General features: G+C 43.1%; 1 protein-coding gene across 7 annotated transcripts in view; it reads left to right on the top strand.

Annotated features, from left to right (window-relative positions):
* GPATCH8 (G-patch domain containing 8) overlaps positions 1-27,913 on the top strand; it is an 82,757-nt gene that overhangs the window by 17,562 nt on the left and 37,282 nt on the right. For 2 of the 7 annotated variants that reach the window (XM_081837596.1, XM_081837599.1), the window contains exons 2-4: positions 4,873-4,947; positions 12,511-12,528; positions 16,976-17,048. Coding sequence is in view for 2 of the 7 variants with exons in the window: in XM_081837594.1 (XP_081693720.1) it covers positions 4,873-4,947; positions 16,976-17,048 (148 nt within the window). In the remaining 5 variants the exon portion in view is untranslated. Of the gene's footprint in view, positions 1-4,872; positions 4,948-6,736; positions 6,772-12,510; positions 12,529-16,737; positions 16,760-16,975; positions 17,049-27,913 lie in introns of those variants that run through there. The other 5 variants (XM_081837597.1, XM_081837600.1, XM_081837594.1 and 2 more) reach the window with 3 other exon arrangements.

Below are 27,913 nucleotides of genomic sequence, written 5' to 3'. Positions count from 1 at the left end.
TTTGATTTTGCCTTAGAGATCTTTTAATGCAAGAGTCTGTATTGTCGAGGTACAGTTTAAACATGTATAATGTAGAGATTCGTTCAGTTCTGTGGAAACTGTAATGTAATGAATGAAGGAACAATTTCTTCAAATGAGGGGCGTTCCTTTGTGCAGTGGACATCTCTCTCCTGCTTTTGCCTTACTCCAAAAAAAAATAAAAATCAAGACCTAGGTGGAACAGCTGAGCATGCTATCCTGTTCCTGCAAACAAAAGAAAATCTCCTGGCTTTTACAACAGCTTAATTATAATGCTGAATTCTGCCCTTGAGAGAATCTCTTCCTTTGAAAACATTCTGGATCATTTTCTAATTTAAACAGTCAATGCATTTGAAAGGTAAATTATTAGCTTCTCCTAAATAAATATACATGAAAATGGGCACTTTTAAGTTTTCATTTGGCTCCCAACCTATTCGCTGAGTTGTTTTTGTTGAATTGAAGTGAGCATCTTCAAATGTTGAAGTACCCTAGAAATGTAATTACAGTCTGAAAGTAGGGAGGCTGGCAGTGGCATTTAGAATGGCTGACTAACATCCATTTCACAGACCAGTTCTCTGGTGGGGTGCGGGGTTGGTTGGGCATGTGCTGTCAGCACTCAGAGCAGCTCTCAAGCCCAGGCAAGTGTTTGCTTTAGCATGGTGGAGCTTCCAACTTGATTTCTTTGAATAATTGACCCTCACACCATATCAGAAACCCATGCAGACGTTCCAGGGGTTGTTTGAGTAGCTGCTGTTCAAGAAGAACATATGTGGAGCCTCTTTGGACCCACAGAATTAAGTTTCATGGATCTTTGAGACTAGGCAGGACCTTCTGTAGTGCTGTGCTGGTTTTAAAGTGGGTGGCACTCTAAGACAGGCATAGGCAAACTCGGACCTCCAGATGTTTTGGTACTACAACTCCCATCACCCCTTGCTAACAGGACCGGTGGTCAGGGATGATGGGAGTTGTAGTCCCAAAACATCTGGAGGGCTGAGTTTGCCTATGCCTGCTCTAAGGTTAGAGAACCTGGAGGATAAGGAAGCAAGACCTCTTCTGCACTTCTTCCTCCTTACATTATTAGAGGTACATGATTAGAGATGGGTGTTCTTAAGTCATGTGCCCTTCACATTGCGACTTTAGAAGGTAAATGGAAAATGAGTTGAGCTTTGTTGCATAGAGAGACTTTATTTAGAGGACCTTTTCCACGTCCCAACAGAATCTTAGCTTGGTTGGCTCTGATTATTCTTCATAAGCTACATGAGAAGCAAAATGCCCACTAAGGGAGCACTCCAAATGCTAATGCAGAAACAGAGCAAATCCACTGGCCTTCATTGTAGAGCTTTCTTCAATCAGTTTTCTGATCCCTAAGATTAGAACATGGGCGGGCAAACTAAGGCCCGGGGGCCGGATCTGGCCCAATCGCCTTCTCAATCCGGCCCGCAGATGGTCTGGGAATCATGAGTAGAATGTGTCCTTTTATTTAAAATGCATCTCTGTGTTATTTGTGGGGCATAGGAATTCGTTCATTCCCCCCCAAAAAATATATATACTCCGGCCCCCCACAAGGTCTGAGGGACAGTGGACCCAGCCCCCTGTTGAAAAAGCTTGCTGACCCCTGGATTAGAAGATCAATGCAATGCAGTTTAAGACTTTCTGGTCCCTATTAGCCTGCATACTCTAGTCCAAGGACCAACATATGAGCAGAGCAAGATGGTACTCACATCTGGTTTCTCACATTTAACTACAGAAACAGAAATGGAGGAAAGGGATGCCTGCAATTTTATTGCATGGCATGCTGCGAGAAGCAGGATTGGCATAATCCCAGGTGTCTATGTTGTTTAGACTTTTGAAAGTTTGAGTCTGGTGTCTGTAAGAATTTGAAAGTCCCTTTCTGGGGCTTTCCCTTCAAGATATGCATTACATTTTTTATGTTCTGCATGTCTTCCTGTTAATAAAATCACAGCTCTAGCTTAGCAGGGAGGTGGAAACCTTGAACAGAAGCAGAGGGGTGATGCTACTGCTGTTCGCTGCTTCTCCCCATCCCAGCCTTTGCTAATGCTTCGTGTCAGAAAGGAGCTGAAAGTACCTAACTGGCATGAGGCCTAGGAAGGAGAAGGGTGCTAGTAAAAGCATTTGTGCCAGTTCTCTAGGTAGCTGTCCATTTCCATTTTCCAGGTCTCTTGTCCCTTTGTTTTTCTGTGTATACACAGACTTCGTGTACTAATGAGCAGACTTGTTGTGGTCAAGTATTGTACATTTTAAGTGCCTGTCCTTTCTGATATAAAGCAGGAATGATTCCATTTGTAAATTTCAGCTTTTTTGCGTGCTTGATAGTTTGGCAGCAGAGTAGATTTAATAGCCAGATGTTTATGGCTAGAGGGTTGGTCTGGTCTTGTTACTTTTGGAGCTGAACCTGCATTCAGCATGTGTGCTGCATTGCTTAAATTTGCAGAATGTATTTACACCACAAAGCAAAAAGCATGTTGTGCTTCATTTATTTTGGAAATAACTTCGAGGGGCCTGTCACGTAGGCTGATTCTTGCCTTTGTTGTCTGGGATTTTGGCAGTTAAACGTGATAAACAGGCCAACTGAGCCATTTAGCTTGACCCTTTGTGGACAAAGATAATCTCACACTGTGCTTGGTTACCAGTGAAAGCCTTTTTGGAGCTGTGGTGCAACGAAGCTGTTATTTTGCCCTAAATTTCCCTCAAATCCTAGTTCTAAGATCCAGAATTGCATGGGAGCAGCATTTATCCACATTTACCAGACTGTAATATGAATGCTCTTGAATAATCAAACTTTTCTGCAAACACCTCCAAACTCTTCTGCATCATGAGGGTCTTGCTTACTTTTCTGGGTACGGTCATTAAGATACATGTAATAGGCTGCTGGTTCTCTTGTTTGAGTTTTTGGAAACTAGTGGAGATAGAAGATGGCCTTACGTGTTACCTGAATAGAAACTCAGATGCTTGACTCCACCCTCAAATTTAGATTAATGTTAAATATTATATATTACAGATTTGTCAACCATGATAACGTGTATGGGGCAAAACCTCATAGAAGCTACTGTGCTATATTTTTTCTACTCTGCCTACCCACCTGCTGCAATGTCAAATAAACAAGTCTGGTAAAATAAAGGTTCAAGGGGTATTTATCCCTCTTTTCACTTGGCTTGGGTTTCAGCTACTCTTCTCTCCCATGCATGCTCAAAAGAAGGGAGGGAGATGGGATGGGCAAAGTGCCTGTAGCATTATTCTGTGTTTCCATAGAACAACACTGATAGCACCTTTGTGAGGAAGAAAACAGGCCTGTGTTAAACAGAGTTGCATGGTGGTGGTTGCCTAAGGAGCTACCTTTGACCTCTAATCTTAAAGAACCACCAGCAGTTTAAGGCTGAAAGGATCACAGGGACTCAGTTATTGATAGGAAACTGCTGAACATGGTGTCCCCCGCCACATAGAAAATACCAGCAGGCTTGCTCAATACAGTGGACGCCCGGGTTGCGAACGTGATCTGTGTGGGATGCACGTTCGCAACCTGCAGCGTTCGCAACCCGTGTCTGTGCACACGTGGGTTGCAGTTTGGTGCTTCTGCGCATGTGCAATCACTGAAACCCGGAAGTAACCCGTTCCGGTACTTCCAGGTTTTGGCGGTCTGTAACCCGAAAAAACGCAACCTGAAGCGGCTGTAACCTGAGGTATGACTGTATTCTTTTCCACCCCAACCTCCAGTTTTTGAGATTGCCATGGTCATGGTGCACACAGTTCCCCAAAGCTTTTTCCTGTGGATCTAAAATACTAGGAACCTTGTTCCTTTTTAAAAAAAAAAAAAGGTGCAAGGTTCTGTTCTTAACTTGGAATTGTAAATTCACAGATGGTGAAATAACTCTGCTTTTTTTAAAAAAAGTGCATGCAAGCTTTTGGGTTGTTGTTTTTTAACCTCTCTCCATCTTGGGGCTTGAATAAAAAGAAGCTTGCCCATTAAAAGTGCTCAATTTGCCTATTTTCTGGGAGAAAAATTGCCTAAAAGCATAATATAGCCTTACTATTCTGAACATATGGTACAGCTCAGCTGATATTGAGCTGTCTGTTTTGCTGTTGAGCAGCTAATATTGAAATGTCAGGTGATCTCTGGACATTTAATATCCAATAAAAGCTGCAGTTGAAATGTTACAGGCTCTTCATTACATCAGTATCAAGACAAATTAGTTTAGAAGCCATGGCTGTGCTTTTTCTGAGTATCTAGAACAATTCTGAAAATGTCTGGGTGCTCTACCATCAAGTCATCACCCCCCCATCCCCACTGAAAGTGATGCCCATGAACCCTTCCTTGTCCATCTCCATTGATTCCATATAAGATATATATACCCTATATGGAATATATGTAAAAGGTAAAGGGACCCATGACCATTAGGTCCAGTCACGAATGACTCTGGGGTTGCGGTGCTCATCTCGCTTTGTTGGCTGAGGGAGCCAGCATGACTAAGCCGCTTCTGGCGAACCAAAGCAGCGCACGGAAACGCAGCTTACCTTCCCGCTGGAGTGGTACCTATTTATCTACTTGCACTTCGACGTGCTTTCGAACTGCTAGGTTGGCAGGAGCAGGGACCGAACAACAGGAGCTCACCCCCTCACGGGGATTCGAACTGCTGACCTTCTAATTGGCAAGCCCTAGACACTGGTTTAGACCACAGCGCCACCTGCGGAATATATGTAACATAGAGCAAATACAGAAATATAGCATGATCAGCTAAAGGAGGTTCTATATGTTTGGGCCTTGATTTATTATAAACTTTCAGTACCAGAACTGTTTGTGCTTTATGGTGAAAACAACGTTTTGTTCTTCTCTTGCAGGGTAATCACTTTGATCAGTATGAAGAAGGCCACTTGGAGATTGAACAGGCGTCCTTAGACAAGCCTATAGAATCGGTAAGAAATCAGTTTTCATTCTCAAGCCCCGAGCAAGTGCAGCTCCACTAGCCAAGTTCAGATCTTACATTTAGATTAAGGAACTCAGGGATGTGTTCTAGTATATTTGCATGTCTTATGTTAACGTTAAAAATGAGGCAAGTCACTAATCAATCTAATCTGAAATGAGAAGAAAAAGCTATCTCACCTCAAATTGAAATAATTTATAGCAGCTGATTGTGCTAAACAATATTATGCTAAAACACCTCTTTTATGGCCCGAGTGGATATTGAGGAGTAAAATATATTTTGCTCTTCCTTAGTTCACATTTTCTTTGGCACAGGGAAGAAGACTGTAGAGCAAAGAGGGCAGCATTAAGAAGAATTTAGTAAAAATAGGTTGCATAGGATTCTTTTTAAAACTGCCTATAGCATTAATAAAAATATTGGTGCAAATCTCCTTCTACCTGAATTTCCTGGCGAGAGACTACAGACAGGAAAGAGAAGAGCCACTTGGCTTGCTTTTCCTTTTAAACATGTCAGGTTTTTGAACTCTCTTAATCATACCACATTTGTGTGTTCTCCCCTCCACACCATGGAATAGCTGTAGTTCAGCTGCCTAAATGCCCCTTTGAGATTCACTATTTAATATTTGTGTTGGGCTGTAATGTCATTGGAGTTGCAGTTTAAAAAAAGATGTGATGGATACATATAAAGTATTATGGATAAGGCTGTGGAAATGAAAACAAAACAACTCCCCAGCATTTTCAGGGCTGGATTAAAATAATTATGTCTGACCCCTTTACAACTTTCTGTCCTGCTCCATCCTCTGAATTTTATGCCACATCCTTCCTTGGTGTTTACTCTTTGAGGAGCCTGAGATGCCTTTTGCCTTCTGATCTCCTCTTCTTTTGAGCAGTCTCTAAGGCAGTGCAGAGCACGACAAGGCTCCACCTCTCTCCCCCACCTCAATTCATAATCACCCTTGCAGTTTTACCCTGTGGGATGAGCTGTAGTGTAAGCAAGCATGGTAGTTGAGACTGTTGCGCACCTGCTGGCCACCCGTAAAGTAGCAGTTCAGAAGGTGAGCAAGCCCTCTCTGTAACTTGAGTAATGTTAAACCAATCCCACATCAAGAAGCTGTGCATGAGTTGAGTAGGTTTCCTGTGCCAAACACAAACAAGGGGAACATATTGGTTGAACAATTCCTACGACCCCACATGTAAGATCAATGGGTCCTGGAATCTTCCTTAAGAGCCTTGGAACCTATGAATCCTCAGGATGTTACTCTTCTTTTGTGTTCTCCAAAGTTGCAAAGCAGTTTGTCTAAAAACTGTTCTTTGCAGGTGTGGAATAAGGGCATATTGACCTTTGTATGGTAATAATGTCAAGAGTGACAAAGCAAATTGACCCCCATCAGCGTTCTAGTGCTTGCAGTCGGCCCTTGTCAGAACACAGCACTTGCTCCTTGCCCTTTCCTACATGTTCTTATTTTGCTCTCTTTCTACACGGTGTTGTTCTTTGCTGATCAGCCCACGTGGCTTTCACCCTGATCAGTAGGAACCTTACCTGTGAAGTTAATCCAGCCCTGTTAATGCTTTGTATACAGAGACTACTGGCTGTAGGCTCTCTGGAGTCCAATTTAGGAGCACTAAAAACCTTATAAAAAATAGTGTTAGGAACAAAGCAATATACATATATTTGCTTTCCTGTGTAGTAGATTGGTGTTTGTGTGTGAGTATTTGTGTGCGTGTTGAGATGTTCACAGAAATTTACACAACTTGGGGTGTTCGACGTTTTTTCTTCCACAGCAGTTGGCCCAAATTAGCTAAGCAGCCATGACCTGGTTTGTATTTGCACGGTCTGCATTTTTAATTTCTTTTCTAGGGTTTCCTCTCCTCCTTTCTCCTCTCCCCCCTCCCCCATTTCTTATTTCTGTTCTTCTGGTCCAGTGAACACTGCATTCAGTATCTACTGTCTTATTGTGCTGGCATGATGCTAGAATTAGGCATGGCGGTCACTGATGACACATGAAATAATGCTGCAGAGGGGGGTGGGAAGGAAAGTGGTGATGCAGCTGCATTTGATTCTCTTGAATTATTCAGCGTTGTTTGTGTGTACATGCACACCCCAATTGAAATGCGAAGCCACCTTCCCTCTTTGCAAATGTCATGGAACAGTATTGCGTGCCATGCTGGTGATGTTCATAATAAGACAAATGACGCTGTGTTCCATAGTCATTCATGCTCACAGGGTTCCCTTCTCTGCCTATGCCAGAAAGGGACTGTGAGCCCATGAAACCCCATCCCCTTTCATAGCTAAGAAACTGGGGCTTTCCTTTTATCACCAGAGACCTGTCTCATTGATTGCATTGCAATGTGTACAGCAGCTGTAGAAAAATCTCCAGTGCCTCAATGTTTGCTTCTGGACCACAGATCTACAGAATGAACCAGTGTCTTATTTTTCTAAGCAACATGCCCCAAAGTTGTTGTTTTTTTAAAAAAATGTTCTGAGTTGAACACCCTCCCGCCCATGTTAGTGGAGAGTTTAAAATCAGCATGTGGTCCTTTCAAGGTGCAAAATGCTTTCACCTTGATGTTTTTGTGCAACAATCTGTAATTCTCCCCCCCCCCAACCTCGGTTAGAGCCATGTTAGTTTAGTTGAACTCAGGTAGCTCTTAGAAATCAACGGGGCATGCTAGTTGCGGGTTGACTTAAAGGCCTATTGATTTCAGAGGGAACTAAGTGCCGCTCACTCAGCCTGGGTTCAGTTTGTTATCTTTAATTAAACTTAAATCAGATTTACAGGAGAAAACCTCAATAAATAGTTTAAGTGAGTTACCTGATGAAGAGCAGTTTAGATCCAGGTCATGGAAGTCACAGCCCACCTCCACTTGTTATTATCATGCTGGTGTTTTAATTCCTATCCAGACTTATTATTTTCTTTGCCCAGTTTAAATACCCAGATTTCCATTTTAGGTGTTGCATCACCTATCTCTTGGAGCAAAGCTTTTTGTCCAGTGTCATAACATGATGTGGACTCAGTTTGGCTGGGAAGGGGGGGCCAGGGCCACCATGGAATCTTAAAGAATTCTCATGTCCACCAGGTGGAACCCCCACAAGTGCGGGAGGCGTCTTAAGGCAAACTTGTATTTCAAATAGGACTGAATGTTTGACTGGAGAGAAAAGATTTAGTCCATCATCTGGCTGTATATTGTCAAATAAGTCAAGTACAGTACCTCAAATGCATTAATTTTATTAGAACAGCAAGAAAGATTTTAGTTTTCCCGAACTCTCCATCTCCATAAGCTGATGTGCCATTGCAGCAGTCTAATGTGTCTTCAGCTCTTTCAGCAGTAACTGTTTTTGTATACGCGAATCTTATCCCTCACAAGAGTGTGGCAAAGCAGACAGCCAAGTCACATGGAGGTGATACTTTTTGGTACTTCCAGCAAAATGGAGTCATGGGCAGTCCTAGGTAGCAACCTTTGTCACTTATGACTGCTTGTGTTCTTGTTCTGACTTGGAGGTGCCAACAGCAGTTATAGCAGGTGGCCAATTGGAGAAGACTTGCTGTGCTGTTGGGTTTGCCCTAATAGGGGGACAGCTAGCCCTTTCTGGCAAATGTTTCCATAAAGAAAGAAAATAGTAAGCTGTCACCTACGCAGTGGCATTCTTAGTTTCATTAAATAGTTGGCAATATGTGAGCATGAGTGGCAACCCTAATTGTAAAAGGAGGCAATAAGATATGCAGTTAATTTTTTAAAATGTATTGTCCACTCACAGACTTATTCAAATAACTAAAATAGCTTTAAAATTTCCAGAGAGCCTAGATCAATAGTTCCCAAACAATTGTGGGCCACTGCCCCCTTGGTTTCATAAACTCACCCCCAGTGCCCCCTACCCCATAAAAAGCCTTATTCAGAATAGTGGTTTGCGTGACCCGCTAAGGAAGATAATAACTCAGTAAAATTCAAAACAGTAACAATTACACATTTATTCAAACCCCCCCCCAAAAGCTGTTTTATTTAATTAATTCATCAACTTGATCTAGTGATACCAGCTTTTCATTTATACCTCCAGTGCCTTCAGCTGCCCTCTTGCCTCTTAGCGACCCCCTGGATAATCTCTCTGCTCTCTAGAGAGTGATACTAGAGAGATTCCCATTTTGGGAACCACTGGCTTAGATTGTTGAACACTCAGGCTTTATTCAGGCTGTTGTTTTTTTAAAAATATATATATACTGGTTAGATCAACAAAGCGGAAAGTTTTAGTCTCTCAAAGTACATGATTAGGGAAGATGTTTGTCTAATGGACTCCCAACAGCTACGGACCATGTTTTGGGAAGTTTATTTTCCAGCATGACTAGAACAGCTATGAGTGTATATCAGGAAAAGTGAAACACTTTGAAAGGCTTAGTGCCGGAATGTGCTCTGATAGCAGTCATTGTTGCTAACATTTAAAAACACAGTGCTTAAAGCATTTCTGCTCACCCTTGGGAAGCAATATAACACAGAACATTTCCTTTTACCATTCAATGTTGAAAACTGATTTTTTTTCTTTCCAGCAGCAAATAAAACCCAATTTTCAGCTGGAAACGTAAAGTGGATTTACCATAAGGGCTTAACGGTAGTATGTAAAGCCTTCTAAAACATAAGTGGATTTAAAGAGCTGTTGAGATCTCTTGGTTCTGGAAGCTATATAAAGCCCAAGGGATACTCCTGGAAAACTCTGGGGAATGGCTTTGCTTGGGAACACAGCTGAATTCACATGTGGCTCTGCAGCATTATCTATTGAGGAGATCCTTACCTGTATTGCTACAACATGGAACTTGATAGTGACTGGAATAAACTTGGTTTGGGAGTCTACAGATCTTTGCATTGGTAAAGAACATGATGCTGTTTACATAATCCTTCAGCAACTGGTGGCCAGAATAGAAAATGTCAACATTCTCCCTCACTGGGGATGCTTTTCTCCCCAACTGCTCTATCTCAAGCTAGTGTTTCAGCCCCACACACTTCAACCCTGCTATAGCCTCCATCATGTAGCCAGCAGGCCAAAAAATAAACTAGTTCAGGTCTTTTCTTTAACAGTTATTGCCATGTGTAATGAATCCCTCTTTGGGGGCATTTTCATTAGAGTTTTGGGGGTTCATGGGGCCTTGACTCATCTCTAAATATCTTTGGGTATGTCATTTCCATCTTCTGTTGGTACGGTATCAGGTGTCGTAACCTCAGACGTTTGATGGCGATGATTAATTAGACAAAAACAGAAAAATTAATTGCACACTTAAATTGCTTTGAAGGACCAGGTATTGAAACATTAGAACATGTCCATCATGAATGAGAGATAGTTGAGGTGGGTGGAAGAGTGTTGGAGCCAGTTCTTGTCAGGTTGGAAGATGGGAGCAAGATAGCGATCTGCTGCAACAGAGTCAAGGAAGTGTGACATGGAAATTTCTTAAGAGTGAGACAGTACTACATACTATTCTGGCTTATCTGGTCTGGCTAATTTTCTTGAGGTTTCCTCCTGTAGTTGGAGCTGGAGTACAACCCCACATAACGTCTCTCATGACACCTACGGTTTTCCTGGGAGTAGTTTGCAGACATCCATAGGGTTCCTTTTGAAGATAGCCACTCAGGAGAGGAGGCTGAATTTTCCTGCACCACAGTGGTGTCCTCAAATCTAGAAAGAACTACTACAGCCGTCCCTATCATCTCCCACTTTCTTGCAGAAAGCAGGGGACTGCCCCCAACCTTCCTTCCATCCCTGTCCTTAAAGTTAAAAATCTCCTGTTAAGTCCAGTAGGTGTAGCCTGTTCTGGCTTACCTGCTGTCCTGCTGATGTGTCATAGGAGTTGTAGCCCAAAGGTGGTCATGTAGAAGACAACACAGTGGAGGAAACTTGATAGAATTGTCAAGACTTGGCCAAATACTTTCCTTGGCTACAGTTCCAATTTTCTGTGCACTTAATGTTTATTCAATCACAGCAATACATGCATGGGGGAGGAAGGCAGTAAGAGGCCCAGAATATTTAGACAAACCCTACCTTTTCTGTCCCATTGATGTGTCACAAAAGGATAACAGCTTCTCACCATTTTGGATGGGAAGCAAGGTTGCCTTAAGGCCTACTTTCTTTCTAGTTCTATCCCCTTCCTCTCTACCCTCACCAACAAAGATGCCACTGTGCATATTATTAATCTGTGTCTTAGGGCCATTGAGAGCTGCAGGCGAGTTGATGCTGGCCAAAGTTAACTTATTCCAAGCACACTCTGATGAGACTTGGTTTTTGTCACATTGCATATCTATACTGATCTGTGGACTCCCCTGGTTCCAAAGTATGTAACTTGACACGGCTGCCAATTTGACATTTAGCAGCAGCCTGTACGTTGCTGAGCACTATAAATACTGTGCTTTCTAGAGAAGCTGAATGGTGTAGCACTACTCTTGGACTATTCTCTCTTGCCTTCATTGTGTCATATGCAGTAAGCTCTAGGTTTTTGTTTTGGGGGATCTTTTTCTTTTCTTTTCCTTTATCTCCTGTTTTGCATGGGATCACCCTTTGTAGCACCTAGTCTTCCTGCTTATGGGTTCTTTCATACACAGTCAGCATCCCTTATGGAGCCACTCAAGAGATAGCGATACCTGTCAGTCTTCGTCAGGTGGGACAGGGGCCTTTGGGGGACAAATTTGACATGGACTCTATTCACCTTCTCTTCTTTCTTTCCTTAAATGTCAAACTACTCATGGACACACCACTCATCACAGCCTCATTAAGCAGCTATACATACAGCCTTTTCCGAGGAAAGGATTATGCCTCTGTTGTTACCATTCCTGAATGATCATTATATCCAATGAGGAGGAGTATGACACCCGAATGCTTGTGGATCATCTCAAAATCACTGGCTGGTCCAGTTGATATTTCATTGCTGCTCATTGGTTAGCCCCTGATTTACTCCTTGAACAAACCAGGGTGATCATTCTGCTATAATGGGCTTCTGGAAGGCTACCCAACCATTCCTGTTGGTTGACCTCACACATGGCAGAAGCCCCTCCATAAATCTTAAGAGGAGGTTCCCTTCAAACCACTCCCATTGGCAGTGGCATTGAAGGAGAAAAAATGGGGAAGGTGACGGCTGAGAAAGCAGCTAGCCACACTTTTGCTGCTTTGGTGCCTCATATGTTGAGCATTTGACATTATTTGGAAGAGAAGAGGACTACATGTTGAGCATGGGGATGATGACAGGCTCAAAGCTTTACCTTTTCATATATTGCTCACCCTCTTGAGTGGCTTGGTAAGTGTGGTGCTAATGTGTATAACCCTCCTCAGGTTTTTTTCTTCCTCCTTCCCCATGTCCCCCTCTAACGTTTGTTTCTCCTCCCGCCCTTCACTGTGTCAGTCACAGCGCTCTTAAAACTCCCAGCTGGTCTTGTATTTATTTTATGCTTTCATTCTTCTTTAATAAGTACATTACTTGCAAGCAGTGAATTGAAAACAAGCAAACGAATTAAAAACAAAAACAAATTACCATTAGTTGGTTGGACAGTTTCTTACTTTGTGTTACATTTAACTGTTCTTTTGACAGCCCAGTTTTTAAAGCCAGGTTCGTATGGAAATGCTTTCACTCCACCTGCACCGCTTTTGGAAATAGCATAACAGCTTCATTTGTCTGTTTCTTTTTAGTGCATTCATAACACAACACATGGAGCACAATGTCTCATCTGGGCGGTAGCTGTTTCCTTTTGCAGGAGTGGGAGTACAAGCACAGCTGTTTTTCTGTCAGAACTTCTTGCCAGCCTGATGTTGACATTTTTTATTGAATAACTTTCCCCATGTTTGCTGCATTTTTCCATATTAAAAGCCATGGAAAAGGTTTTTTTTAAAAAAAATTATCACAGCTACGTATTCCACCCCACCCCGAACAATCTCAGCATCCATTTGCTAACAGAAATAGAGCCAAGCAGGGTGGTATGGGCATATTGAAGGAATCACAAGGTTTTCAGGAACACACAAAAAATCTAAACATACTCCAAACGAGCTAACCCCCAGCCATGTAAGGCCCAATTAGGATTGAGCATGTTCAGTTGACCAAAAAATGAGTGCCAGTTGAAAAACAAATGGAAAACCAGGGGAAGAGGGGTTTTAATTTGTTTTCTCTGGCTCCTAATAGTGTATCCAGGAAAGGTGTGCCTGGCTGGAACCCTGAACAGGAGCGCTCCTGTTAGGGACTGACAAGTGCCTATTAACTACCAAGTGCCCATTAACTATCACCACACTGACAGCTGAGTCCTGTACATGTCTATGCAAAAGTAAGCCCCATGCCGCTTAGTGGGACTCTCACTCAGGTGTGCATAGGATTGCCACTTAAAATACACATGAACATACCCCCTACGTTAACATATGAAGCTGCCTTGTGCTGGATCATATCATTGGCCCAGCTAATTAAGTATCGTCTACTCTTAACTGGCATGTGCTCGCCAAAGATTCAGGCAGAGAACTCTTTCTCAGCCCTACTGTCTGAGATCCCTGGGATATGCAAATCATGTGTTTGATCATTGAGCTATGGCCACCCATGGACATTGTGGTGGGGCAGCACCATTCAGCTGACTTTTTGAGTTGCTGCAGCTTCCTGGGGAAGAGAGAAGCAGGGAAGCTAGTGTCATGCAAATACACCAGGCCAGAATGGTTCCACTCCAACTTCTTCTACTGTGCTGACCTTCTCACTGCCTCACCCATCCCTCTAAGCAGCAACTCAGTTGTCAGGAGGTCAATTGAGTGCCACTGCCCCATCATTCTGCCTGCTATTGGTTATGGCTCCAATTCCAGGGGTTTTCATGGCTTATGCGTAAATTTAAATGGCTTGAGGAATGTAAAAGATAAGACAGTAACATTTTGGTGGGGTTTTGTTAATACTTTTTTCCTTTTTTGTTTTGCCTCTGCCAGAATTTGGCAGTAGCTTCGTTATATGAAACAAAGGAGGGCTTCTCATCTTTTCAGAAAAGGTTTGAGCCATTGTGCTCAAATCGGTTTTAAGAATTGCAGTGAAACAGTAAAATCCCACAAGACACTTTTGGTGACTACAAAGGAGCCATTTTCTAAAGTGCTCTGAAAATCACTTCATCGATGTGCCCTATTTTTCCTGTAAGAATTTTGTAAGTCCTGAGCACTGAATTTGAACAATTGGCTCAGCTCCATAATGAATGAAGCAGGTTATCTGGAAAATTTCTTCTGGAAAAAGAGGCAAATTTCAGTGCCTAAGGTTGAGCTGAAACTCTGAAGGTGGAGCTAAATGTTATCTCAACATGTGGATATTCCCAAATCTGTGTCAGGAGATGATGGTGAGGGTGAAGAGGGATGCTTGGTCTGTGCCCTCCCCTCTCTTCCTTCATATAGCCCTTTTTCTCTCAGCTGGGTTGCTTCTAGTTTTGGAGCCTAGCTGGGGAAAACTCAGTAATTAAAAATAAAATAAAATTGTGGGAGGGACTAGCAAAGGAGTCTTGCCTTGGAAGGGTTATACACCCACAAATTGTTCCCTTCAAGCCCGTCTCCTGTGTTTCCCTTGGAACACCTAGCTCCAGCTTCATTATGTATATCCTAGATCAGGGGTGGCTTCATGGATCAGATCCTCATCAGGATCATTCTCAGTGACCATATTTCACAGATGGGCAACACTGTCCATCTGTCAGTCCTGTCATGTCATTATGATGACACGTGATAGACAGGGGGGACAGCCTTGCCAACCTGTAAAAAAAATCCCTTGTGCAGTTCTGCAAGCTTCCTCCCACCCATTTAAACACTCAATTAGGAGTTTTAAAGAGGAGCGTGCAAAGACTTTGAAAGGGTTCTGCAAGTCTCCCCACTCTCCCCCCATAAGCGCCTGAAAGGGGAGTGTGAGGAGGCTTCAAGACATCCCTGTGCTCCCATTCTGAACTTTGAAGGCTGCAATGTGAGCTTTCCTTAAGCTAAGGTTACCAGAGATCCCTGTTTCCCGGGGACAGTCCCCGGATTGACAAATCAGTCCCCATACAAAATCCATTAAAGTTGAAAAGTGTCCCCGGATTCATTGAAAAATAATAATCTGGTTACCTTACCTTAAAACTGCCTTTAAATGTGACGACTTCGTTAATGCGCTTTGTAAAAGTACTGTTTGAAACAGCTTGTGCTGCTTCTTTGCTGCAGCAGTGGATGAGACGCTGCCATCCACCCTTCCTGCTTGCTGAAAAGAGAACTGTGAACTGTTTCAAACAGCACTTCTGCAAAGAGCTTTAATTCCTGCTCATCAGCTGAGTGGGGATTCAGTCCTGCTGCCTGGGCTGCACCATCCTGTTCCCTGCTGATAGCAGCAGGTGGGCGTGGCTTGAGGGAAATGGCTTCGCAGGCCATATTGGACACCCTGGACACACATATTGGACACACATATTGGCCCAATGGTGAGAGGGTTCCCACCCCTAGATTATGTGGGATTTGTGGGATTTTAATTCTACCACTGTTGGCTAGTTGCCAAGGAATAAAGGTAAAGGGACCCCTGACCATTAGGTCCAGTCATGGCCGACTCTGGGGTTGCGGCGCTCATCTTGCTTTATTGGCCAAGGGAGCCGGCGTACAGCTTCTGGGTCATGTGGCCAGCATGACTAAGCCGCTTCTGGCAAACCAGAGCAGCACACGGAAACGCCGTTTACCTTCCCGCCAGAGCGGTACCTATTTATCTACTTGCACTTTTGACATGCTTTCGAACTGCTAGGTTGGCAGGAGCAGGGACCGAGCAACGGGAGCTCACCCCGTTGTGGGGATTCGAACCACCGACCTTCTGATCGGCAAGTCCTAGGTTCTGTGGTTTAACTCACAGCGCCACCCGCGTCCCTTTGCCAAGGAATAGCTCTGGACAAATGATGAATGCAGCTTGCTCTCAACTTTGCTTCTAAAGTAATCCCCCAGGTATCCAAGCAAACTCCTTAGATACGCCTGAGCCCCAGGGCTTTCCTTGTTATAAATGCAGCACTTAACCATAGGAGAAAACCTTTTTTATTTTGTGCAAATAGCTGACACTGAATTGCTGCAGTACTTTCCCCTCCGCCTACATTAATTTTTGACCATTTTGATTTTCTTTTCAAAAGATGAGACATTATGCTTGTTGTGTTTTCTCCCTACATGCACTAATGGTTCCTTGCTGTTTTAACCTGTTGCTAGGCCTGTTCCATTCTAACATCTTAGTACTTCTGTTAGCTTACATGTGAAATGCATCACCCAGTTTGTGCTTGAGCTCATTTTATTTTATATTTTAAATTCCTTTTAATTGGTTAATATTTTCAATTTGTTTTGTATTTTTTTTACTAACCTCACTGTATATTTTCAGTTTAACAATTGGCTGCATGCTAATATATATATATATATATACACATATATGTATATTATATATCTCTTGTTATATAATATATATATTATAATTGATTTATTTTTATTTTTAAAGAAAACCCAATCAAGTCTAGCCTGGATTTTGCTCTGATTGTGTTTTGGTTTCTAGTGGTGGGGGCAAGTCTGACACTTAACAACTTAACTTGGTCTCTTTAAAGTCTGACACACAAACAAGCTTAAAAAAAAAAAGCAGACTAAGCACATCCGTCAGTTTTTCTTTGCACAAATCAAGTGGTGCTCTCTAGGTGATGGATATGATTGTATAAAGTAGCTTGATTTTATGCTTTTTAAATGTCATTTTTTTATTTTCTCCCCCATTGCTTCCCCTCCCCTTGTTATGCACAAAAGTTGCCCAGCACACCATCAGAAAGTGTGATGACCCTCCCTGAAACCCTGTTCCTGTGGAAAAATCTTGCCAGCAGGTGTTTTTTTGTTTTGTTTTTGTTTTTGTTAATTATTTTTTATTATGTAAATATCTTTTCCCTTTTACTGGGCATATATTGCTCGTAAGTAGTTTTTATTTTATTTCTTTTGCATGCATATATGTAGAAAAATGTCTTGTTCATAATGTGTTTCTGTGGAAGAGAAGAATATATTATTGGAATATTTTTGGTTTGTTTCTCTGTTCTGTCTGTCAGGATAATATTGGACACCGCTTGCTACAGAAGCATGGCTGGAAGCTGGGCCAGGGCTTGGGGAAATCTCTCCAGGGTAAGTAAGAAATCTGATTTGTTTAGAATGCTCATTTTACTTCTGCTTACATTTCTAGATTCCTCCCCTTCCCTCAGCCCTCTGATTGTACCCATTGAGTTTTATGTTTCTCATATTGCACTCAGTTTCTCTTAATACACACAGGTCTAGTATTGGGTTTATTCTGTGAAATATAGTTTTTATTTCACACAGACTGAAAGCAAGGAAGACAGTTGGAGTCAACTTAGAGAAATTTGTACGCTGTGCACTTGATAGCTGACCATAGTACCACCATGATTTTGGTTTGCAGATGAAGGCACAACCAAAAAACAAAGAAAGAAGAAGATATGAACTGTCTCAACTAGCCAGAAAATGGTTCTTTTGCTGAGATGGTGTGGGTGTGTCCCAGAACAATGTGATTTGAAACTTGAGACAAAGAGGATGTAAAAGACGTTAGCTTTAATTTAGTCAGGTGCTTGTTGAGAGGTTAAATGTCTTGATTTGACTAGTGTTTGCCAGTTTCTAATTCCTTCCTTTTCCTGTTGTAACCTTTTAATTTGGACTTTAAAAAAAATCATATGAGAGAATAACTGATACGAGAGTTTTACCGCATTTGAGCTCTGGGTGCTGTGTTGGGTAACCAACTTTTCAATTCCAAATTGGAGACTCCGTGAGTCATTTGCAGAGTGTGATATAGGCCAGCCAGAGGAATAAAGAGACAAGTTTTGTTTTCTTCCTGGAAGCAGAATCCAGGCAGTTGTTGGAACCTAAGAATTACAGTGGTGCCTCGCAAGACGAAAAGAATCCTTTCCGCGACTCTCTTAGTCTAGTGGTTTTTTCCTCTTGCGAAGCAAGCCCATTGACGGCTTAGCGGATTAGCGCTATTAGCGGCTTTTAGCGGCTTATCGGCTTAGTGGATAAGCAGATAAGCGGCTTAGCGGCTTAGAAAAGGGGGGGGGGAGGGAAAAAAAACTGCAGGAACTCGCAAGACATTTTCATCTTGCGAAGCAAGCCCATAGGAAATTCGTTTTGAGAAGCACCTCCAAAACGGAAAACTCTTTCGTCTAGCGAGTTTTCCGTCTTGCGAAGCATTCGTCTTGTGGGGCACCACTGTACTGCATTGTCAGACTGGTTATTTGGTTTAGCTCACTGTTAGGAGTTCTCTTTTGGTAAGTTCCCTGATGGGAGTATTGCCATCAAACTCCTGATGCTCACTGCCTGGCTATCGTGTGTGTACGTGTGTGTTTGTTCATTTTATGAGGAATCACTATGTGGAATGCACCACAGAGGGTAATGCAGGAATACACTTGTATTCACTTAATTGATCCTTCTATGCAAGCTGATACTCCAGGTCAAGTACATGAACAGTCCAAACAAAGTATTCAGTGCTGTCCTTTATACTTTTTTCTGCAAGCCAAGCCATGAGAACTTTCAATATTCATTTGATGACACACACCATGAAAGGGCCCCTATTCAGATAAAAACGGGGGGGGGGGGAGCAGTTCTTCCGGTAGTGCAGTTTACAAGTAAAGTTTAAATTGTGTAAAATGTTAAATGGGGTGTGAAGGGCATAATATGATTTGAGAGGCTAATTTTCTTGAGTTCTGGGGAGAGTGGATCAAGTTTCAAAATAAGTTTGACTTTCATATGCAGAGCTGCAGTTTGATTTAACTCTGTGTTCCTCAATTTGGTTCCCAGGGCACCATCAGACCCCCCACCCCATGCTGCCCGGCAAGCTCTTGCATCTCTTCCAGTTTTTTTTCATAACAGTTGGTTGCCAGGGATGTTGGCTGTGGTTTCTTTTTGTCTTTTGTTTTAGTTGGGTGTGTTTTTTTTGGTATAGATATTCTGCTTGGTTTCTTTGCTGGGGGTTCGGGGATGGGAGCAGATTCTAAGTCATGGGTAGGCAAACTAAGGCCCGGGGTCCGGATGCGGCCCAATTGCCTTCTCAATCTGGCCCGCGGACGGTCCGGGTATCAGCGTGTTTTTACATGAGTAGAATGTGTCCTTTTATTTAAAATGCATCTCTGGGTTATTTGTGGGGCATAGGAATTCGTTCATCCCCCCCCCCAAAAAATATAGTCCAGCCCCCCACAAGGTCTGGACTGGCCCTCTGTAGAAAAAGTATGCTGACCCCTGTTCTAAGCATCACCAGTTTTTCTTTTGTGAAATGGGTATTTGTATGGTGACATGATGTCCTCGTGTGCCCCCAGGCCCAGAAAGACTGGGGACCCCTGATTTAAGCTATTTTCCCATCAAACATTTTCAGCATGGCTTCTTCCTGGACTGCTGCATGCTAAGGTGCAGAATCATCACACACATGTTAACTATATTGCAACGAGCTGTGATGGGCGTGGACTGGATGGGAGGTTGTCTGCTCTTGATGGGGTTACACTCCCTCGGAAGGAGCGGGGACATAGCTCGGGGGTACGTCTGAATCCTTTGCTGTTGCTTGAGGCTCAAGTGGCCTTAGTGGTGCAGAGCACCTTCCCACAGCATTGGCTGGTGGCCCAGCTGTGCCCACCTGGACAGAGATAGTGGTTGTCTATGCTCCAGTAACCTCTAATTAGATTACTGCAACACATACGTAGGGCTGCCTCTGAAGATGAATCAGAAACTTTGGCTGGTGCAGAATTCAGCAGCCAGGTTGCTCACCAGAGCAAGACGGTTTGAGCATTATTACGTTGATCCTGGACCGACTGCACTGGCTGCCAAATAGTTTCTGGGTCCATTTCAAAGTGCTGGTTTTGACCTATAAAGCCCTAAACAGCTCAGGACTGCAAAATACCTCTCTCCATTTGAACCTATCTAGACCCTGCAACCATCACCTGAGGCCATTTCTGCGGGGCTCCCCATTTGTGGAATGCTTTCCCCAGGGAATCTTGCCTGGCACCTTCATTGCATATTTTTATGTGCCAGGTGAAACAGATCTTTGGCTGATTAACCAACATTATGTGCCTTTTTAAATGTGTTTTTGGGAAGAGTGTTATTGGTTTGTTGTTTGTTTCGTTACATATTTTTTATTCTTAATTTTCTGTTGTGAACTGCCCTGTGATCTTCAGGTGAAGGGTGGTATACAAATTTAATAAATAATAACAAGAATCCTGTGTTGGTATTGTAAGAGAACCAAAGGAGGGTGTTCCAGATTTCATTCTGAAACCTTCAGGGAAGAAGGCAAGAGGCAGAAAACTTGTGACCAAAAGCTGTCACGTGTTCATTCCCTCTTCGCCTTCCATGTTTATAAATGCTAAGCTAGGAGAGATGTCCCGCTGGTATTTTTTTGTATAGGATCTTCTTCTGTGCATGCACATGCACATGCACATGCACATGCACAAACACACACACATATACACATGTGTCATGGCAGGCACCCCACAGTGTGAGTACTGCTGGTTAGCACCATTCTCTACATCATCAAGGGATGCGGGTGGCGCTGTGGGTTAAACCACAGAGCCTAGGACTTGCTGATCAGAAGGTCGGAGGTTTGAATCCCCACAACAGGGTGAGCTCCGTTGCTTGGTCCCTGCTCCTGCCAACCTAGCAGTTCGAAAGCACATCAAAGTAGATAAATAGGTACCACTCCAGTGGGAAGGTAAAAAGCTTTTCCGTGCGCTGCTCTGGTTCGCCAGAAGCGGCTTAGTCATGCTGGCCACATGACCCAGAAGCTGTACGCCAGCCCCCTCGGCCAGTAATGCAAGATGAGCGCCACAACCCAGAGTCTTCCGCGACTGGACCTAATGGTCAGGGGTCCCTTTACCTTTATCTCTCCATCATCAAACAAATGAAGTTTTTTTTTTCCAGATTTCAGTTTTGTGCCTTTCCCCCTGCTATTGAAAGCTCCAGTTGAAAGCTATTCTGTTAACTTCCACTATTTATACATCATTGGAGGTGTGAACTGCAGCTCCCTTTGTCATGAAAATAATATTCTGAGCTCCTAAGCTGGAGCTGTGCCTAGAAGGCATATTTAAAATTCTGGCATAACGAGGATCAATTGAATTTAGTCCTCTTATCACCACACCCAGCCTCTTGTGGAGTGTTGAAAGAGTGAACAGCACTCCCATGGTGAGGGGAAGGGGGCTGTTGCCCGCAGACATTTTTTTCCTCCACCGGTGCATTTTGGGAACTTTCTGCCATTTCCTGCAAGGCTTTGAACAATCTCCTTGTGTGTTTTTTGAATGGCCACTTGTATGAGAAGAATACTCTTGCTGCCTGCTTGTTCATTCAGTCGGCCTGTTCAGCCCAGCCTGTCTCAAAGGCCTGTGTGTAGAGAGGCTTCATAATGGTCAGTAAACAGCACACTGCAGCATCTTTGGACTGCAGCATAGCTGCAGCACCACAACCCCCAGCAAATGGGAGCTAGTTGAGTGGAATGATTGTTAATATTGGTTTGAAATACTGGTTTGAATAATCTATAGACACGCTCTTGAAATAATTGCATTCTGTGTCAGCTTCCTACTGTACAATGTATACAGCAGAGCCATTTTATCAAGATGTCAGAAGAGAGACAGCTCTGACTGAAGAATCAAATAGCTTTTCTAAATTCCTTTTGTAAAACAAAACATCGCCACACTGGTGTCTTACGTAAATACAGAGGGTGAGGGGAATCAAATTGGTTTAATCGCAATTATTGCTGTCCTCACCTAGAGTGGTTGGCAGAGAAGTGCTGTCATAGATGCAGCTGGACTTTCTCCTGTCAACTTCCTCCTTCCAGCTCACCCGTATAGCTAGGCCTTCCCAGGTGCAGGTATTTGAGAGTGTGGGTTTGTGCTGAATAAGTGTGTCCAGGGAACACTCTGCACATTCCAGAGCACACTTGCAGGATCAGCATGGGCTGTACATTGCCAATTGCACCAAAGCCCCACATTAGAAATGTTGGTGTAGTTCCTGAAATCCAGTGCATGGTTTGGGTTTTGAAATGAACAAGAGAGGCAGGCTGCAGTTCAGGGTAGCTTGAATCCCCCTCCCACCCCCCCAAAAAAACCCTGTGCATGGTTGCTGGCTTTACACAATCTCCTAGTTAAAGGCAGAGAGCTGAGATGGATGATTATTCAGAGGTTGCCATGGGTATGGCGGTCTTGCAACTCTCATTGGGATTTAGCAGCAGCTACCAATTCTCTGCTAACACAGTATAAACTCTACTTAGATGCACTCCACTGACTTTGATTCTCCTATCTACACATCTGGTTGTCAGAATATCAAGGCATTTGATACTGATGCCAGAGGAATTTAAATGTATTCAGTCCTGTGCGGAGAGCTAGGAGGTAAAAATGTAACATTGGCAGCAAAGGACATCCATGATATCTCCATTTCTCCCTCTCCCAAATTAAAATTTAATTCTCGCACACCTCTATTCTTAAGATTGAGTATATTTTCTGAGTGCTGAGGCTGAAACAAAATCACCTATCAATCAGGAACAGAGGGAGAGATACCCAAGCACTTCAATTTGGGGTGAATCTGCACTTCCTATTCAAATACCGGTATTCTGCTTCCACCTTCATTTTAGCAATTAAATACTCCTCCTGTTCACTGTGTGTAGGTTGTCACTTGAGTGAAGATTAAATTAATGTTCCTCTCCGCTCCATGTTGAGCAGACAATGAATTACTATCCCATATTCCTCTGCATTGAATGCGAAATGTCCCCAGTTGAAAAGTGCATTTTGACTAGCTGTATCCGTTCTAGAGGACCAAACTCTCAACTCCAAGGCTGTCCATGCTTGCTTCTTTACCAGTTGCTTCTGGAAAGCTCAAAATGATTGCTGGATTCAGCTGCTACTAGTCAAGTATACAAACTCGTACAATAAACTGGAGGTAAATTGCCAGTGGTAGTAATTATTGGTCTGAAGGCTCCCACAAGTTAGTTAGAGACAGGAAGCCTTCCTACCATTAATGGTGGTGAAAGGCTTTATGTTTTGCAGACGTGCTTGGGAATGCCCAGGTTTCTGGTAGCATCTGTACATCCCCCATATCCAAAGCAGGTGTAGTACACATCATGGTGTTACCCTGCATTCCTTTTTAGCAGCCTGAGTGTGTGCATTTGAAATGGTGATGGTAACCTGGAGAACTAAGCTGCTGTTGTCTACTGAGTGTACCAACAGAAATAATGTTTCATATCCCTGTGTGTTTTTCTTAAGGGTGGTACTCCAGATGCATTTTCCTTCCTTTAAATGGAAAGTCCCCTTTTCTCTTTTCGTGTTTGGTTATATGTAATGCAATCTTAATTTTGGCTGACTTGCTTCAGGAAATAGCCATAGCAGCTATTTCTGTATTAGTGTGGTGCACTCTATGTGGGGATGCCCTGGAGTCTGGTCTGGGAGCTTCAGCTAGTGCAGAATGTTGTGGCTAGACCAGTGCTGGGAGCAGGCCCTGAATAACTTAGGCCCAGAATGCCTTTCCCTGTATATGCCAAATTGATCACTGAGATCATCTGATGGAGCTTGGTGGTCATCCATGGACCAGAAGTGCAACACATATCAACGAGGTTATGACTTCAGTGTTGTGGGCCCAACTCTGGAACTCCCACCAGAACTCAGGCACTGTCCCTGCTGAATTTCAGGTGACTGGTTAAAATCACTTTACAGTATTTCAGGAAGCATTTGCATCATGAACGCTTCTCTGATGTTGTACAATTTTCTGATGTTCTTTGTTTAAATTTATGGGGTTTAATTTCTTCTAAATTTTGCATATTTTTATTGTTGTAAGCTGCTTTGAGACCTAGATGCTGAAATGCAGGACATAAATTTTAACAGCAACAATGTTTATAGGATGGACTTTTAAACATGGGTCATTTTAAAAGGCCCAGTGAGTTAGGTCAAGAGGGCTTTCATCAGTGTTTTCATGCATGGTCTGGTGAGGAAAAGGACCACTGTTGAACTGCCTCTTGAGAAAATGTTTGTTCTCCATCCTATCCCAGTTAATGGCTGCATCTGATAATAACAAAGTTTGTTTTATTGTTATGTGAACAAGCCATAGGCATAGCCACATGGAGGAGAGAACAAGCTTTTGCTGCAGTTAACCATGGTTTAGTGTTTTATCTGAACCTGGGCAAACTGTGACTAGTCTTAACTATGGATTACTGAAACAAGCCAATTTAATAAACCATGGCTTAAAATTGGCTTTTTTCAGTAAATGCTTTTTCTGGGTTTAGATAATAAACTGTGATCATTATATTCAACTGCAGCCACTGATTTTGGTCAGTGTTAAGCTAAAATACTCAGTTCTGCTCCTGTAACAGTGTAATGGCAAGTACAATACTGTGCTTAAAAAGTTATTGAATTGCATTAGAGTGGGTGAAACAGTGCTAAGCAATCATTGTTTCCAGACTACTTTCCCCAGATCACTCCACCATTTCCAATGATGGTGGGCAGCTTGGGTAGGCATTGTAAGAGGATGGGTACATTTTCCCTCCAAGCATATTTCAGAGTGGCTTCTTTGTCTTCTTGTGTTATAGTGGTCTATACAAGAACAGTGATTCAACCTTTTCTGAAAAGCAGAATGCAGCCACTTCAGCTGCTTAGCAACACTTTGTCCTTGTTAGTGAAGATGTAGCAAAATGGTTATCTAGAGAGCATAGTATCTTGATTTTTTACAAGTTTAATAGGCAGCTGATTCCCACCCCCAAAGCAGAAAGTGTTGATTATTTGAACTGTATCAGGGCATGGCTCAACCAGAAGTGTTGCTTATGGTTGAGAATGGGCTATGGGTGCCTGAAGTTGTATTCCTAAAGGGCAGGCCTTTGCAAAAGGCTGTACACAGACCCTGCTTAGGGTCGTCCTCTGCCAAGGACCACCATTGAAGTGACGTGGCCCTTCAACACTAGACCCATTAGAGGGGACAGGCTTCTTGGCTCCAGAAAGGATGGTTAAGTCAGGTCATGTTCCATTGCTTGGCTCCCTCTGGGCTACTGACCTAGGTTTGCTTGGGGATCACATGACCCCTTCAGAGTCTTCCCACAAGGAAGGCATTTGGTTTCTTTAGAAAGGGCAGATAAATTAATCCTTATTTTCAGCTGGTTGGTTGGGAGGTACAAGTGAGGTCTCTTCTGAAATCGTTGTCTTTGAGCTGCTACCCAGTCTCTGCTTCTTCCCATCTTACTATTGTGGCTTTTATTATTTCCCTAAAATGTCCCTTTTCTATGCTTGACTTGTGCCTACAGCATGAATGTCCACTTAGATAATCTGGTTGGTCTAGCTTTTGATAGTGCTACAGATAGGCCAGATAAGATCAGCCCAAACCTGCTCTCTACTACCTTCCAACCTCCAGTGATATAGTTTATTATCAATTAACTCATGTATGAGAGGCATCTAGCCTGTTCTGGAGACGGTTGCACTTCTGCTAAAGGACCTGGTTCATAGCTTGGGGGCTCTCCTGGGTCCATTATATCACAGAAGCTACAAATGGCCTTGGTGCTATGTGTCTTTTACGAGCTTTAAGACATATCTGGGTGACTAGCCTATCTTGATGTAGATAACCTGGCTTTTTGTGGTCTGTGGTCTAGTAAACGTCTGCCTGGAATTCGTGCAATGTGTTGTTGTGTGTGGAGCTGCTTTTGAACACAGTTTAGAAACTTCAGTTGCTGCAGAATGTAGTGATTAGGTTATTAACAGGGACAGGGCATTCTGACCATATTATGCCAATCCTTGCCTGCTTGTGCTGGCTTCCAGTTTGTTTCCAGGCCCAGTCTGAGTGCGGGTTTTAACCTCTAAGCCAGGGTGGTCCAATGTACAGCCCTCAATATCTTTTTTGGGCAGCCCTCGGGAACATTTGACATTCCTCCTGAGCCCTCATACTGCCTTCCCTAACAACAACAACAACAACAACAACAACAACAACAACAATAACAACAACAACAACAATTTATTATTTGTACCCCACCCATCTGGCTGGGTTTCCCCAGCCACTCTGGGCAGCTTCCACAAAATGTCACACATTAAAAACTTCCCTGAACAGGGCTGCCTTAAGATGTCTTATGAATGTCAGATAGTTGTTTATCTCTTTGACATCTGATGGGAGGGCGTTCCACAGGGCGGGCGCCACTACCGAGAAGGCCCTCTGCCTGGTTCCCTGTAGCTTTGCTTCTCGCAATGAGGAAACCACCAGAAGGCCCTCAGCGCTGGACCTCAGCGTCCGGGCAGAACAATGGGGGTGGAGATGCTCCTTCAGGTATACTGGGCTGAGGAAAGTGTAGTGTTGGGCTTTGGGAAGGAGGCATGAGGACTCTGACAGGGACCCAGAGTCCTCCTACCTCCTTCCCAAAGCCTACCTAGCACTTTCCCAGCTTTGGGAAGGAGGTGGGAGGGTCTAGGATTCTTTCAGATCTTCATGTCTCCTTCCCAAAGTCCGACACCTTGTTTAGCCGGCTTTGGGAAGCCAGTGGGGGGGCTGGAGGGTCTTCAAATTTTGGGCTCGCTCCTCGCCCCCAGTCGACAAGGCAGTGTGTGGCCCGTGAGTTCTGTATCAAAGTATTCTTGCAGCCCACTTGATGTGAAAATTTGGGCCACCCTGTTATAAACTAAAGCTTACACAGCTTAGGGACCTGTTACCTGATGTAACACTTCTTTGCACTAGGAACTACTCAGGTCTTAAGATCATGCCCTCCTCCTTCTGAGGCGCAAAGGGTGGCAGTGAGAGGGTTTTCAGTGGTGACCCACTACAGTGGTACCTCGCAAGACGAATGCCCCATAAGACGAAAAACTCGCAAGATGAAAGAGTTTTTCGTTTTTTGAGTTGCTTCGCAAGACGAATTTCCCTATGGGCTTGCTTCGCAAGACGAAAACGTCTTGCAAGTTTGTTTCCTTTGTCTTGCAAGTTTGTTTCCTTTTTCTTAAAACCGTGCATTCAGGGGGTGCAGTTGCAACTTGACTTCGAGGAGCAACTCATAGCACGCGGTGTGGTAGCCTTTTTTGAGGTTTTTGAAGACTTTGGTGATTTTTGAAGCTTTTCCAAAATCCGTGCTTCGCAAGACGAAAAACTCGCAAGACGAAAAACCTCGCAGAACGAATTAATTTCGTCTTGCGAGGTACCACTGTACTTTGTAGAATGTGTTCCCCAACTCAACTGGCTCATGCCATTCTGACACCTGGTGAAGATCTTTAATTTTCTCCCAGGCTAATAACAATAACAATAATAATCAATCTGTTTCAATATATGTTATTATCTTGTTCCCTATAAATAGACAGTTGGCTTTAATTTGCTTTTACTGATTATTAGGTGTATTATAATCACCTACTGTATAATCAAGATTACATTGACTTGTGTTAACTTTTTATTGTACATCACCTAGAGGTTACAGTGTTAGGCAACTGACAAGTTGAAAATTATTATATCATATATCATATCATATTATATATCAATAATATAGATGGAACTTTCCTTCCTGTCAAGATGAATGTGGCACAGCGAAGAACAATGTGTATGCTTCCATATTTTAAATATAGGAAGAAATCTAGATGTTTTAGGCCAGGTATTGTTTGAGATGTGTACACCTCAAGGTGAAAGTCCTATGTGAAAAAGGAAAAGTATTCCATTCCTGAAGAGCAAAGAGCTACTTGTGAGGAGCCTGCTATAAGTCAGCCGGATATTTTGTTGTACCTCTTGGCTTATAAAACCAGTTGTGCAGAAAGGAGCGTGACTGGCATATGCTTTCATATCTGGGACCAGATGTTGGAAGACAGCAAGGAGGAGGTAAATTATTCATAGTGAAACCAATGCATGCAATAATAGTTGTACTGGTGCAGGAAAGGAAGGTGTCAGGAATAGACAATGAAAGCAAAAGATCACATGAATATATTCAACAGGAGAACAAAGCAGAAAGAAACAAACTAAAAATGAAGCTAGCTGCATAAATGAGGATTCCCGTATGACCAAATACTTGTAGCATTTTATTGCCA

This window comes from Podarcis erhardii, assembly GCF_964252035.2.
Source record: "Podarcis erhardii genome assembly, chromosome: 13".
Classification (NCBI taxonomy): domain Eukaryota; kingdom Metazoa; phylum Chordata; class Lepidosauria; order Squamata; family Lacertidae; genus Podarcis; species Podarcis erhardii.
Note: the sequence above shows the minus strand (reverse complement) of the source record. Positions and strands in the feature narration are given on the sequence as shown.